The sequence below is a fragment of the Thamnophis elegans genome, chromosome 13 (genome assembly GCF_009769535.1).
Source record: "Thamnophis elegans isolate rThaEle1 chromosome 13, rThaEle1.pri, whole genome shotgun sequence".
Taxonomy (NCBI): Eukaryota; Metazoa; Chordata; class Lepidosauria; order Squamata; family Colubridae; genus Thamnophis; species Thamnophis elegans.
This window is the reverse complement of record NC_045553.1, coordinates 21619727-21635770: the sequence shown is the minus strand read 5'-3', so window position 1 is coordinate 21635770 and position 16044 is coordinate 21619727. Positions and strand designations below refer to the sequence as shown.

Sequence of the window (16044 nt, the reverse complement as noted above, 5' to 3'; positions counted from 1 at the left end):
TAACTGCCCACTGCCAAGAGTTCGATCCTCCTTCCATCCTTCCAAGGTGGGTCAAATGAGGACCCAGATTGTTGGGGGCAAGAGGCTGACTCTGCAAATGCCCTGTGAAGTGGTATATAAGTGCTATTGCTTAGTGCCATTTCTATTTGGATCTTGAAGTGGGTAATGGTAAAATACTGCGTTTGCTTTCTTCCCCTTTTCTGGCTCAAGGCTGGCAAGCAATAAAGGCAGCACCTCCATGTGCCAAGGGCAGCTTGATTCATCTTGATTCATCTTCAGAATAAACTGGTGGCCCCGATCTGCCTTCTTTTTCCATAGTGGGACTTGATCAAAACCAATCTCCACATAATCTGCCTTTGATCCTTTTTAGACCTAGCGCATTGTTCACGAAGCACTGTTGATTCACCCCTGTCGGTAAAAATCTCCTTTTTCTACCCAAAATAAAACAGCGGTGTAAATGGCCTCTCGGCAAATAATTTGAAATGCAGCTTGTAAAGGAAGGAACGATCACAGAATTAGAGAGCCTTCATCAGGGAAGGACCAACCCAATTTGGCCGGTGTTTGTTTGATCGTTGGCTGACCGCTTGCAAAGGCTACTGTTCTTGCATTGACATGTTTCTATTTTTTAAGAAAAATAATATCCACCTTGTGGTGCATTTACTCTTGTCGCTCTGCCTGGAGTCTCTTTTTTTTCTTAAAAGCTGAATGCGCAATAAAGGATTAGAATAGCAGCAGGGGGGGAGGGGATTGTCCTGTTCCAGAGCCAAGATTCAAGATTCGGTGAAATGAAGTTGGCCAAACCCAAGAATTTTACATCCTTACCTGAAGATGGTTTAGTTTAAAAAAAAGAAAAGAAAGGCCCTTCCAAAATTTGGCAATGATGCAAGAACACCAATACACACACCACCAAGGGTATAAGTATTATCAGTGGTGAAATTCAAATTTTTTACTACTGGTTCTTTGGGCGTGGCTTGGTGGGCGTGGCAGGGGAAGGATACTGCAAAATCTCCATTCCCTCCCCACTCCAGGGGAAGGATACTGTAAAATCTCCATTTTCTCCCCACTCGGGCCAGCCAGTGGTGGTATTTGCCGGTTCTCTGAACTACTCAAAATTTCTGCTGCCGGTTCTCCAGAACCTGCTGAATTTCACCCCTGACTATTATAATAGTAATAGTAATAATGTAAGATCCGTGGTAGAACAGAAACCAAGGATAGTATGGCTTAAAGGGACTGTAATCCCTGGCAACATAGTTTTGGCCACCACACTATAAGAAAGATGTGGAGACTCTAGAAAGAGTGCAAAGAAGAGCAACACAGGTGACTAGAGGCTAAAATATATAAAGAACGGTTGCTGGAACTGGATATGTCTAGTCTGAAGGACTAGAGGTGAGATAACAGTCTTCCAATATCTCAGGGGATGCCACAAATAAGAGGGAGCCAAGGGAGTCTCCAAAGCACCTGAGGGCAGGACAAGAAGCAGTGGGTGGAAACAGAGAGATTCAACCTAGAAATAAGGAGGAATTTTCTGACAGAGACCCATCAACCCATGGAACAGAAACTGTGGGAGCTTCATCACTGGAGGCTTTCAAGAAGAGACTGGACTGCCATCTGTCAGGAATAGTGTAGGGTCTCCTGCTTGGGTGGGGGATTGGACTAGATGACCTACAAGATCCCTTCCAACTCTTGGTTGGGGGGGCAGGGGTGGACTAGATGACCTCCAAGGTCCCTTCCAACTGTTGCTTTGTTCTGTCTCAACTAACCATGATCTGGATGACTTGAGAATCTCCATGTATAATTGTTAATCTGTATCTGTAGTTGCTTCAAATGGGCGGAGCCAACACTGCTTTCCTTGGTCTCCAGATTATCCAGTTTATTAGCAATCAGCTCCAGGATGTAACTTGCATTTTATGGGGGTGGGGGTGTCCCAGGAGTAGGGGGGGGGGGAGAAGGTCTGCCAGAGGGTGACAACATCCTGCATTTTAAAAATATTTGGCACTTTTTTTTCTTTTTTGTAATTATCCCTCCTTATTCTTATCTCTGTCCTTTTAAAAAAAATGGGATTGTAACTATGCAGGAAACAGCTGCCACTCTGTAAACCGTTTAGAGAGGGCACTGTGAAGCAGTATATAAGTCTAAGGGCTATTGCTATTAGGTGTCACTGTCCTTTTTCTAATGATCTGAAAGAAGTCTGAAGAGAAATATTAAGAGTGGAATATGTTGGTTTGCTTGCATGAAAGAGTTTCCTCTGCTTTCTCGCCACGAGGTGGCAGTTTCCAGCAAATCAAAAGCTACACAGAATTCGGCATAGGAAGCCCTGGATTTACAACCACAATTGATCCCAAAATCTATGTTGCTAAGTGAGCAGCTTGTTAACCAAGCTTTTGCCTGTTTTATGACTTTTCTTGCCACATTTGTTAACTGAATCACTGCAGCTGTTAAACTAGTAACACCGTTTTATATGGAGATTCTCCGTCATCCGGGTCGCGATTGTGCTCTTTTAAAAAAAGTTTTTTTATTTTTTAACATACATATAATGCAAAGTATACCATTACATTTTAACAAACAAATATTCAATAATATATCAATTCCTCTTGCCATCAAGCCACATCAACTTTTATTTGCTCTTCTGCTTTCCATACACCATATTATAGTCTGTTTATCTTCAACCTTTCTCCTCTCCCTCTCTCCTCCCTACCTCCTTTCTTCCCTCTGCCCTCTCTCTTCTCTACTTCTCCTTGCTCTCTCCCCTCTTTTCACACCTTTCCTCTCTCCTTCTCTTTCCCTCCCGCTCTCTAATTTGCATGGTGTATTTCATTGTCTGAGCAAGCTCCATTTAATACTAGTGGCATTAATAATTATATTCCAGAAAATATTTTCCATATTGCTAATTTTACATACCTTCTCCTTTTAAAGGTATACATATAAAGGATCCATTTATCCGCCCCCTCCCCAAACTTCTTTTTTGGCCAGTGTGAGCTGGATTCCAGTTTCCAGCTATCATAATACTATTACATAGTAACCCTAACTACAGCTCCCAGAGATCCCCAATAGCATCCAGAGGAGGGGGTCCCCAAACTTGGCAACTTGAAGACTTGTGGTCTTCAACTCCCAGAATTCTCCAGCCATCATAATTTACTCTCTTGTAATCCCTTCCTCTGCAATCTCTCCACTTAGATCAGAGGTCTTCAAACTTGGCAACTTTAAGACTGGTGGACTTCAACTCCCAGAATCCTCCAGCCAGCATAACTTACTCTTTTGCAATCCCTTCCTCTGCAATCTCTTCACTTAGATCAGAGGTCTTCAAACTTGGCAACTTTAAGACTGGTGGACTTCAACTCCCAGAATCTCAGAGGATTCTGGGAGTTGAAGTCCACCAGTCTTAAAGTTGCCAAGTTTGAAGACCTCTGATCCAGAGGCTGGGAATTGTGGTACTTGGCCGCACTCGGGCCCAACAACGCCTGATTCCCAAATGGTAACTCCCCAAAAGGATCCCCCACTTTTTTTTCTCTAGGGGGAGAATCTAACCTATCTGCCCTTGGGCGGGCTTGGACTGCATCTCCCATCGTCCCTTGCTGACCGGAAGGCCCCTACACGAGGCGTTAGAAGCGACTGACTTTTCATGCAGGCGCCATCCATGGACAGCCCCCCTTCGGGAGGTGCTGGGGTCCTCCTGTCTCCAAGGCGCCCTTGAGTGGGTCACAAGGCGGAGCTCCAAGGCTCGGTGGGCATGCAGTTCGGAGGAAAGTCAGCACGCCGGCCGTGAGGTCGCAGGGGGAGGCGGGGAGAAGAAGACGGACGTCTCTTCCCTCCAATCGGAAGGCGGGGATGCCGAAGCGCCGGCCAATAGGTGCGCAGCTGGGCGCGCGGGGTGCGGCCTAGGCCAGTGGAGGCCGCTTTCTTGAGGGCTTCTCCTCAAGCCAGGAGGGGAAAGCGAGGAGAAGGCGCCGCCCCGAGCCGGGCCGCCCGTCTTCGCCCCTCCCCCCCGCCTCCAAACCCTCCGCTCGGGCTGCGCCACCGGCTGGAGGGTTCGCGGGGAGAGGCTTCGTCAGGTGAGACCCTCAACGGCCCCTTCCCTAAAAAGCCTCGGGATTGTAGTTGAAGGGGCTTGAGGGGTTGCCCCCCGGGAGGTGGCCATTTGGCACAGGCGTAGTGAATGCTGTGGAAAAAGGGCGGGAAGGCGGAGAGGGAGCCTGCGGGGCTTTTGAGGGCCTTGAAGGGGCGTCGTGGCTGCAGCCTCGGCCGGCTTCTTCGGTGCTGTGGGGTCAAGAGGGTTTTGGGGGGTAGAGAAGGGACGACAGGCCTTATCAGGAAGCCCCGTAAAGCGTCCAAAAATTTGGGGGTGCTGAGGGGGAGGGGATTGGGGGTCTTGGGCATCTTGAGACCGAATCAAAGGGCGACATCCTAAAATGAAGAGGAAGTTTCAGGGGAATAGGCTGGATCGCTGAGTGATCCATATAAAAGACCCTGGACTTGTATATAGAGCAGAACCTTGGAGGTCTTCTAGTCCAGCCCCCTGCTCACGCAGGAAACCCTAGACCTGTGATAGTGAACTTATGGCAGGTGTGTCAGAGGTGGCACGTAGAGCCCTCTCTGTGGGCATGCACGGCATCACCAGCTGTTCTTCTGGCGGAAAATGGCCCAAAAATTGGCTAAGAAAACTGTCCTGAAAGCAGTGTAAAAACCATCCAGAAAATGGCCTGAAAACAGCCCCAAAAATGGCCAAAAAACAGGCATATACAAACTGGCCACCTGGTCTTCAGGTTTCCTGGCCTGCATGTGCATGTCTTTGGGTTTCCGGCCCTCCAGCACAGGTGCATGCATGCACATAGACATGTTCTGGTTTGGGCACTTGGTGCTGAAAAGGTTCGCCATCACGGCCCTAGACTGCACGGATTTTTTTTTTTCTTTCAGTTCGGTAGGGTGACCCAGATTCAAGTCCACTTTTAGCCGTAGAAAACCACTGAGCGGTTTTAATCCAGTCACTATATATATCTTAGCTCAATAGAAATAAAAGATACGGTATTGTGCTTCGTTAATGTACTTAATTGGGTTCTGCAACCCAACAAGGCAGACCCAGACTTCAGAGGATGATCAGAACTGCAGAAAAACCAATGGCTACCAACCTGCCTTCCATCCAAGACCTGTACGCTCCATGAGTCAAAAAGGGACTATGAAAGTATCTACAGACCCCTCACATCCTGGACATAAATTGTTTCAACTCCTATCGTCTAAACGACGCTGTAGAGCACTGCAGACCAAGACAACTAGACACAAGGACAGTTTTTTCCCCAAAGCCATCACTCTGCTGAACAAATAATTCCCTCCCCACTGTCAAACCATTCATTAAGGCTGCATTATTACTATTGGTCTTCTCATTGTTCCTATCACCCATCTCCTCCCACTTGTGACTGCAGGACTCTCACTTTGTGGCTTGCATCCTTACTATTGATATTGGTTGTTTCCTGATTGCTTATTTGCACCCTATGACTATCATTAAGTGTTGTACCTTATGATTCTTGATGAATGTATCTTCTGTTTATGTACACTGAGAGCATCTGCACCAAAGACAATTTCCTTCTGTCCAATTATACTTGGCCAATAAAAAATTTCTATTCTACTCTCTATTCCCTTCTATTCTCTATTCTATTTATTCTATTCTGTTCTGTTCTACTGTATTGGGCATCTTGAGATCTGGAGGTGGACGTGCAAAGGGAATCAAAGGACGGCACGCTCAATGCATGGAACATTCAGGGGAACAGGCTGGATTGCTAAGGGATCTGGGTATAGAGTAGAATAGAAGCTGGAAGGGACTTTGGAGGTCTTCCCCCTGCTCCAGCAGGAGATCCTGTATCATCTCAGACAAGTAGGTGTGCAATCTCTTCTTAAAAGTGTCCAGGAGGGGGAATCCACGACTTCTGGTGTCAAGGAGTTTCACTGGTTAATTGTTCCCACTGTCAGGAAATTCCTCCTTAGTTCTAAGTGGCTTCTCTCCATTATCAATTTCCATCCCTTGCTTCTGGTGTTGGATACTATACACCTTTAAATCATCATCTGTGATGTACATTGGGATGCGTGTCAACTGAATTGCATTTATGACCGTTGCAGTGTCCTGGGGTCGTGTGACTCTCCTTTTGCGACCTTCTCACAAGCAAACATGGAAACTGGATTCACTTAACTGTGTTAACTGTGATTTAACAACTGCAGTGATTTGCTTAACAAATGTGGCAAGAAAAATTGTTAAAATGGGAGAAAACTGTCAGCCCTGAAGTTGCCCCAACTGTGGCCATTTTTTTGTAGGTTTTGTAGGCAAAAACCCAGTTAACAAATTTCTCACTTGGCAACAGAAATTTTGGTCTTAAATTGAGGTCTACCTGTAGTTTATTCATTCATTCGGCCACCTACAGCGATTGAAGGTATTGTGAGGGGTTCACCCACAAATGTGCGAACGACAAAAGCGCGCCGACAAAACTGCGGCGCTAAAACCGCGATGTCAAAAGCGCGCCAAGAGAAGCGCGCTGTAACCCTAAACCTTAACTTAAATCGCTTCTGTCGGCGCGCTTCTGTTGACGCGCTTTTGACATCGCGGTTTTAGCGCCGCAGTTTTGTCGGCGCGCTTTTGTTGTTCGCGCATTTGTCGGGTCACGATTGTGAGGGGTTTGCTAATTGAGGTGTATAGAAGGACAAGTGGGCTTTGATGTTTAGATGTGCAGATTGAGATGCTGCTGTTCTGGGCTTTGATCCAGAGTTATGTGTTGGATGTGAACATTAGGATGTGGCCCTGAGGTCATGTGCAGTCTGGAAAAGATTCAGATACGTAGATTCCTCCCTAGGTGTGGATTTATTATGAATGGGACAAACTGAAGTATTGGTATAAAAGATTTCCCTTCTCAACCTAATCTGGCTAAAAGGCTGGAAGGGGAACAGATCGGGGGCTTTTAGATTTTAATTTCTAACCCTACTATTATGGCATGTATATTCATTGTTGTAGCTTAATGTAATTTGAAGGTGGGCCTAGGAGAAAGAACTGAGCCACGGAATTAAATTGTTATTTATGGTGGGTTCAGTATAAACGCTCAGCAAGAGGATTTGGCATTTTTGTCTGCCTATTGAGTCCTTCCCAAGGACCTGGAATAGGCAGATGTGGTTATTTCATAATAATAGTGTCACATAACATAAGCTATTTCTAAGCAAAGCTGCCTTTTGCAATCTTCTGATGGTGCCCCAGATGTTTTGGAATTGCACCCAATGTGCCTATTTTGGCTTTCTTTTGCCACACTTCTTCTGTTTGCAGATCTTTTTGTTATTATGTTTTTATCCTGCCTTTTTGTTATATGTACAAGTCACAATGGCAACCATATCTAACACCCTTGCCTTCTATTCTTCCCACAATGACAACTATGTGCGAGGTGGGCTGATAAAGTGCGATTGGCCCTTTAAAGTCACTCAGCCAGTTTTCATGCCTAAGGAAGGCCTAAAACTCTCAAGTCTCCTTTTTTCTAAGCCAGCACTTTTACCACTAAACCAAACTGACTCTAGAAATTGTGAGAAAACCATAATTCAGGAGCACATAAGCAATGGAGTCTGCTTTATAATGATCACCAATGATGCATGGCAGATATTCAATCATTTCAGTATCTCTTTCTGTATTTGCCAATCTCGTGATTTTTAGGAGAGTGGGAAATTGTTGCTCTAGATTGCACACAGCATTAAATTAACTTAAAGTCATGTGACTGAATGTAATCTATGTATTTCTGTAGTTTTCTGATTGAGGTCTTGTGCAAAGGGAAGGGAAAATACCTTTCAGCTTTCAGATGGATGTATTTTGACTCAAATCCATAATTTGCTATCTTCTAATGTAAGCAGTTGGGCACATGCTAAAAATTAAAATGTTTTTCTGCAAACTGCTAGGGATAATAGTGCAAGTTAATTTGTACATATTGTGAGTAACCATGCTGTTGAAAGTCATAGAGTAATAGAAGCTTGGCACCTTTTTGTAATTCTCCTTATCTTCTAAGAGCTTAGTAGAAATCGTTCTAATCTGAAATTCGTCCTGCATGACTTTTAAACATATCTTTACACCCTTACTGTATGGTTTTTTTTTTAAAAAAATCCCAGATCCTGAGATTGTTGATGGTGAAAATCATGTGTGGGATTTGTTCTCTGTGGAGTCACAAGATAGGTAACAGTGTAAGACAGTATTTTTCAACTACAGCAACATTTAAGATATGGGGAATTCTAGTAGTTGAAGTCCTCATATCTTAAAGTTGACAAGGTGGAGAAACACAAGCGTGTAGGACATACTTCCCATTCAGAACTTTTAATTCTGCAGTCTCCTACCTATATTATTGTTGGCCGTGCTATATGAGGAATTATGAGAGTTAATCCATTATGTTTATGGACACCCCACTTAGGAAAGATTGAGGCAGAATGTGGCAGTAAGGAATAATAGATTTAGAAAGAACGGGGGTGAGATTTGGCCAGATTATTGAAGTAATATTGTATTGATCTATTATTGCAACAGATCTGAAAAAGAGTGGGTGGCATTTTCTCTATTTTGTAATTGACAAAATTTTGCATCTGACACCTCAGCATTCCAATGCAGCCAGGCCTGGGAGATCTTCCTACTCCTTTTGTGCTTGAGGTGGAAAGAAAAAAATGAAACTTTGATATTGGGTTTTACCTATTAGATAGATTTGTTATAGAAATGGCTAGTTTCTATTATTAGTTAAGTAAAAGTAAAAAGATGAGGGTAGATGTTAATGCTATTTTATGTTATTTTGCTGCACAAAAGGAGTTGGAAGTCAATCCTTTTTTTTTCCTTTTTCCCTTGCTTTTCTCCACCATCCATTTCCCTTTTTCCTAATTTCCCTAATATTTACTTTTGTATTCTCTTTATATTCAATTCAAACCTTTATTATCAGAGTACAACATGTGTACAATGAGTTTGGCTGAGCCTCTCTTTGTGTGTGTGTGTGTGTATGTATACACACGCGCGCACGCACACACCATGTTTTCTTGAAAATAAAACAGGGTCTTATTATCTTTTGACCCCCGAAATAAGTGCTTGGCCTTATTTTTGGGGAGATCTTATTATTTTTGAAATGCAGGAGGTGGCAAGCGTGGTCACCTCATGGCTGCTGCTGTGTTGCAATATTTTCAGGGCAGGGTTTATTTTAATGCATGCGCTCAAAAGCCCAGTTGGACTTATTATCTGGGGAGGTCTTATATGAGATCTTACTACTCCTTTTCACAAACCCACTCTGTGGGTAGAGCGTGCAGGCTGACGAACACGTGTCCTTGATACAGCTGGAGCGCAGCTATCCCTCCGGCCTGTTTCTCTGTTACTTGATACTGTTGAGAGTTGGAAGAATCTTTGGATTTGTCTTACTTGGCAGCTGCTGCAGAAATCTCTACTGCAAATGAAGAACCTTGCACCAGCTACTCCCCTTTTGGTTGAACTACTGTACTACTGGTATGCTATAAGCATTCCTGCCCTGGGGTCATTTTTAGGTTGCTATGGAGCAAGATGATCCTATTGCTAATACCAATTACTGTATCTGCTTTTGAGACCTATAATAGGATGCTGAGAATAGCAGTAGAGGAAGCATGCTCCTTACTTTTGCTTCTTGCAATAGAGAACGTTTCCATGCTGGAAAGGTTGAATAATGAGACAAGGGGTTCTGCTTGCGAAGAAAATGGGATGTGGCTGACTTTTTCCCTCTCCCTTGTCCTCATGATTGATTTCACTGTGTTGCAGGAAAACATCTGTCTTTGGATACACTGGTTTGTTGGAACACTAGACATAACTTTAAATTCCATAAGACCTTACTTTCTTTGTAGTTCCAGCCATTCCTCTTCATCTGTGCATTTTTTATAGCGATTCCGAGGAGTTGTTTCATGCTATGCGTTGCACTTTCAATGTTATGTTTGTTTTTGATCTGTCATATCATATGATGCTCATGTATTGTAAGCCATTTATAGCAGGATGTAGGAATCCAGGTATTTTATCTCTGCGCTTGACAAATACAGGAAATTAATTTCATTCCATTTTATACTTTGACTTTTGGATCGGATTTGGGGGGGGGGAACCAAATTTGGGTAATATATGGCCTATTAACCTTTCTTACATAAACCTGTTAACTAGCTGCCAGTCTTTACATGTGTTTACGTAGTTCTGTTCTATGGAAGCAGGGATGCGGTGGCTCAGTAGCTAAGACGCTGAGCTTGTCGATCAGAAAGGTCGGTGGTTCAACTCCCTAGTGCCGCATAACAAAGTGAGCTCCCATTACTTGTCCCAGCTTCTCCCAACCTTTGGTGGGAAGGTAACAATGTTACATGCACCTTTGGTGTTTAATCATGCCAGCCACATGACCATGGAAATGTCTTCGGACAGCGCTGAGTCTTCGGCTTTGAAACGGAGATGAGCACCGCCCCCTAGAGTCAGGAATGACTAGTTGATATGTGTGAGGGGAACCTTTATCTTTATTCTATGGAAGAGACTGAAATAAATCATTTTAGAATAAAGCAATAGCAACATTAAACAAAATAACAAAGAATAAGGCAGCAGGATAGCAGAATAATCCTTTAGCTGTGCTTTCTATTTGGCATGTTTACTAAACCAGCATTGATAGATATCCTTTTGTTTAAAAAACAGAGGAAAAAATAGGCTGACCAAAACAAAGACGTTTTATAATGAGTTTTTGCAATTTATGTGTGGTCTGTAAACCTGCTAGATTGCTGAATGTGTTGTTGAAGAAGCTGCTCTAAGTTCCTCCCTGAAACCCAAAACGAAGCTTCCTTTAATTGTGATGCTGTCTATCCAGTCAAGAGAGGAGACTCCTAAATGTGGCGATATCAAACATTGTGACTGAAGTTGTGTTGTGATTGTGTGTTCTTTTCTTTTTTTCTTTTGTCTAGGGCATTGACTGGTCAGTGAGGCGTGGCAGGAATGTTCCATCCACTTCAATGGAGGTCGCCCTCCAGCTTTTATTCCCTTTATGCGAACTCATCCCGCTTCATCACCTATGAAGGGAAACCACGGAATGGGTGGTGGAACGAGGACTTCCTGAAGGGCAAGTACCAGTGGCTGCTTACGTGGCTTCGGAAAGGCTCTGAGCAAGACCTGGGGCAGAAGAGCCTACTATCCCTGCTGGCCAATCAGTGCAGCTATGTGACCAGCCAGAGAATCAGGCGTGCTCAGCAAATCGCTCAGCTGTACAGTAACATTTACTCCGAGAGGGCGCGCAAGAATCTCTTCTCTTCCTTGTGGCACCGATTCCAGGGTCATCATGCCAACGCCTGCAAGCTGATGGCAGCCCTCACCGGAGTGTTCCTGTGGGAAGAGGAGAGGATCAAGGAAGAAGAGCTGAAGAGGTAGGTCTTCTCCCCTTTCTGCTAAGTCTCGGGGTGAACGGGGCTCCTTCGGTGTTGGTAGCAGGGCACGTCCTGACCCAATTTCCTTTTTAATTCCTCAGTGGCCAGGGCATGATTATCACTTGGAAGGCAGGGATTTCCTGTTAGCTCTCGCACATCCAGCAGGTGCCTTGACCCAGGTTTCTCTTTGGTGCCGTAATTACCAGGCAAGTTGATCGTTCCTGTAGAGCAGGGGTGTAGAACCATGGCAACTTGAAGATTACATAGAATAGAAAAACAGAGTTGGAAGGGACCTTGGAGGTCTTCTAGTCCAACCCCCTGCTCAGGCAGGAAACCCTATACCAGGGCTCAGCAACCTTAAACACTCAAAGAGTCATTTGGACCAGTTTCCCACAGAAAAGAAAGCACCGGGAGCCACAAAAGTCCTAACCGGAAGCCTCCTGTTCAATTCTGGAGCCAACCAGAAATCTGGTTCCCCTACCATAGAGTCTCCTGGCGCGCTGTGCTTCCTCCCCCACTCCCCGGAAGCTCCTATTAAAATTGTGGTGCTGACCAGTGACAGGGACCCACAGCAGAGGGATGAAAAAGCCACATGCAGCTCCAGAGCCATGGATTGCCGACCCCTGCCCTATACCATGTCAGAAAAATGGTTGTCTGGTCTCCTCTTAAAAACTTTCCGTGCTGGAGAATTTACAACTTCGGGAGGCAAGTTGTTCCACTGGTTAATTGTTCTAACTGCCAGGAAACTTGTGGACTTCAACTCTCAGAATTCCCCTGCCAGTGCATTGTCAAAGGATTGAATTTGTACATGCTTCCTGTGACTATTATAGCTTCTCAACTTGCCAAACAACTGGTGAGAGGGAAATGGAAGATGGATTGGGGAGGCTCCAGACTTCAACCACGTCCCCACCAAGGACACTTCTGCAAGTGTCGGCCACGACATAAACTCTTCTCAAAACGAAAGGACAGTTCATAATTGGACCATGCGACCTGTCCAGTGGGAGGAAGGGAGAAATCTAGTCTTTAATCGTGCAGAATTGCGTGGGAAAAGTTAGAGCCGGTTTTGCAATCTTCAGTGCCAAAATGATGTGCTCAAAAGAGTTTTGCTTTTGGGATTGTGAAATTCCCAAAAGTGTCTATGTTTGTTGGGTTCGTGCATGTTGGGAGTTCAAGTCTTAAGTTGCCAAGGCTGGCCCACCCCTTCTCTAGAACTCTTTCTCAAAAGAGAGAGAAGGCATCACCTCTATTTTAGGCCACACTGGGGAGGAGAGACAATGAGCCCCCACCAGCTGTTGTTTCCGATCCTTGTGACTTTCCTGATTAGCATCTGAGGAGTTTTACAGTTAGTCTTTGACTTATGACTGCAACCGAGCCAAATATTTACGTTGCTAAGTGAGACATTTGTTAAGTCAGCTTTGCCCCATTTTATGACCTTCCTTGCCACAGTTGTTAAGTTAACAACCCGGTTGTAAAGTGAATTGACCGCTTGTCAGAAGCTCCCCAAAAGGAGATCCCGTGATGTGGGACACTGCGACTGTCATCATTATGAGTCAGTTGTCAATCGTCTAAATTTTGATTATGTGAGCACGGGGATTCTGCAATGGTCGTAAGTGTGAAAAATGGTCATCGGTCACTTTTTTCAGTGTTGTAATTTTGGTGAACTATTGTAAATCCAAGATTGCCTGTAATGGAGCCTAGAATTGCCATTGTAGGTCACGATGGTCGTAAGTTGGGAGGTGCCCATATAACCAACCAGTCTGCTTTTATGACCTCTTTTGCAGCAGTCATTAAGCAAGTCAGTCCATTCCTGTGGGTGTGCTTTGCCAAAAACTGGTTGAAGTTTGGTTTCTGACCAAACACCCCACAATACCTCATAAATTGTGATTGTAAAGGCGAGCTACTTGCCAAGCAACCCAAATAAGGCTATTTGGCCACAGAAAGGGGTCACTGCTGATGGAAGTCCAGAACTGGGTCATGTGCCTTTTGGGTGGGTGGGTGTCTGTTGTAACTTTGAAGGGTTGCTAAGCAACCACCCATTAAACAAGGACTACCTGTGTACCTGATGTTTCACTGCACTGTTCATTTATATCTTTTATTTCCCGCTCCATGACTTCTAAAATATGAGCTTTCAGGCAATCTTAAGGATATTTAAGAAAGCTGGAGAATCAGAAATATACCCAGGTAGCTTTTTCCAAACTAGTGCTCTGAAGTTTCCCCAATTCCTAGCGAGTATAATAATGGATTAGGGATGCGGTGGCTCAGTGGATAAGCTTGTCGATCAGAAAGGTCAACAGTTCGGCAGTTCAAATCCCTAGTGATGTGTAACGGATTTACCTTCAGCTACTTATCCCAGCTTCTGCCAACCTAACAGTTTGAAAGCACGTAAAAAATGCAAGTAGAAGAATAGGAACCACCTTTGGTGGGAAGGTAACAGAGTTCTGTGTCCCTTTGGCGTTGAGTCATGCCGGCCACATGACCACGGAGACATCTTCGGACAGTGCTGGCTCTTCAGCTTTGAAACGGAGATGAGCACTGCCCTCTAGAGTTGGGAACGACTAGCACACATGTGCAAGGGAAACCTTTACGTTACCTATAATAATAGATTGGGCATTATGGGAGTTATCTAATCCATGGAAGAAAGCATGATTGTAGTCCCCAGTTAAAGCAAACAGCATTCATTACTGTATGTTTTCAAATATTTAAATGGACATCAGGATCTTTTTTTTTAACCACATACCTGTTTTGAAGTGCACTGGATTCTGTAGATTCCGCTGTGTAGTGTGGGGCAACCTGCTGCTCCAATTATGTTGTGTGATATTGTGAGAAACAAAAAATATAGGAGACCATGAACAATAAAAGCATATTTATTTAAAATGCAATTGTATATAGGCTTTTGCAAAAGGATTCTGTGTCATGAATGATAGAAAGAGAATGTTGGCTAGGTTGGAATACTCCATTAAATAACTCCATTTCTCTCAGATAAATTCCAGATTAGCTTTCAACTGGCTGCCAATGAAAGCCGGAGTGCTAAACATCTGGCGAGATGCCAGACTCCCTAACTTATAGCAGATCATATACCTACAGGATTTAAAAATTCAGGAGGAGGCGGGTGTGCCACAAAGTGAACACAGCGAGTGAAAACTGTAGGAATCTGATCTGCTAAAACTGGGACCAGTCACAGGGAATGTGTGAGGTCATTGTTAATTACTTGACTGCCAACAATGGCTCCCAGTATTCCTCTGGCTCTCTTTCTTACCCTGAACAGCTTGGGACCAAAGAACCTGAAAAGACTCATTTTCCACCCTTAATGCTGCCGGAAGAAATATCTTTCAGTGCTTGGAGTCTTTGCAAATTCAGTATTGAACTTTAATATTTCCTAAGCTTTGAAATTAATTTATTGGGAAGCTTGCTTAACCCGCATATCCACTGGCTCTCTTTAAAAGACTTTTTGAAGACGTATCTTTTTTTTATTTGGAGGTGGGGTGTGTGGCGCAGTGGATATGTGTGTGAAGTTTAGAAGCTTTGCTGCTTTACAAAACTGAATCATTCAGCCATCTTCTGCAGGAACATGGTTGGTACTTAACCTTTCCCCCTTTTCTGGAAAGGATCACTGTGGCTGAAAGAATTGCCTTAAAGCAGTGTCCCTCAACCTTTTGGACCCCAGGGACTGGTTTTGTGGAAGGCAGTTTTTCCATGGAACGGGGGTGGTGGAGACATAGTTTTGCATTCTGCCTTGATCCTGCAGATGCATGTACGGGGCTCTGCTCGCTTGTACAGCCCAGTTACTGGCGGGCTGCAGACCGGGAGTTGGGGACCCCGTCTTGAAGCTGTCAGGATTCCCACGGATGCCCTAATTAACTCATGAGCCTCGAGTCAAGTTTCAAACGAAATCCAGTTATTTATTAGGAACAACATGTCAGCAACTACCTGAGTGAAATCAACTCTGCAGCAAGTGATTTACGGCTCAACTGTGACCTTGTTTTCCCCCTCCTCCCTGAGTATGTCATAAATCACATTCTCCAACAAGGCACTTTCGTGGGTTCTGAACTTGGCTGCTGGGCTACTCCATCAGTTCTCTTCCCCCCCCCCCCGCCCATGGCAATTTGAGAGCAGACTTTACGAGTTGACAGAAGCATTGATGGTGAGGTGAAAGTAGGATTTGTTTAAAATAGTCCCCAACCTTTTCAGCTTTGTGGACTCATGGGTGGAGGGAGAGAGGGATGGTTGCAGGCGAGCAAGTATGCCTAGTTCCCTTTGTACAGTGGGCATGCATGCACACTGTTCAGCACAAATGGAGTTTTGCACACACATGTGCTCACCTGCTGGTAGTGCAAGTGGAGCCGCGTGCATGCAGTGGCCCAGTTCCGAAAGAGCTGGAAACCCCTGGCCTAGAAGATGTGAAAGGAAGAAGAGAAGGCAAGGTAGCATCAGGAATTCGTGCAACATAGATTTAGTAAACCTTCTAATATAAAAAAATAAAGGCAAGATGGCTGCTGGGAACTATGCAATAGCCATGAAACTCGCAATAAACTTTTTAACTACAGAGAGGCAACTCTTCATATACTTAAGTATACTCAGAAAGTTTAATGTTGAAAGAACTCGTGCGGAATATTCTTCGGTGTGTTGCAAATCTGTTCTGAACCAATAGCAGGTGAGGTCTCGCAACACACC

At 44.4% G+C, this 16044-nt stretch overlaps 1 protein-coding gene across 3 annotated transcripts in view; it reads left to right on the top strand.

The window, feature by feature from the left end:
- Nucleotides 1-3714: 3714 nt before the first annotated feature.
- STARD7 (StAR related lipid transfer domain containing 7) overlaps nt 3715-16044 on the top strand; it is a 28927-nt gene continuing 16597 nt past the window's right edge. For 2 of the 3 annotated variants that reach the window (XR_004256372.1, XM_032229121.1), the window contains exons 1-2: nt 3856-4049; nt 10918-11373. Coding sequence is in view for 2 of the 3 variants with exons in the window: in XM_032229121.1 (XP_032085012.1) it covers nt 10949-11373 (425 nt within the window). In the remaining variant the exon portion in view is untranslated. The other variant, XM_032229122.1, reaches the window with a different exon arrangement.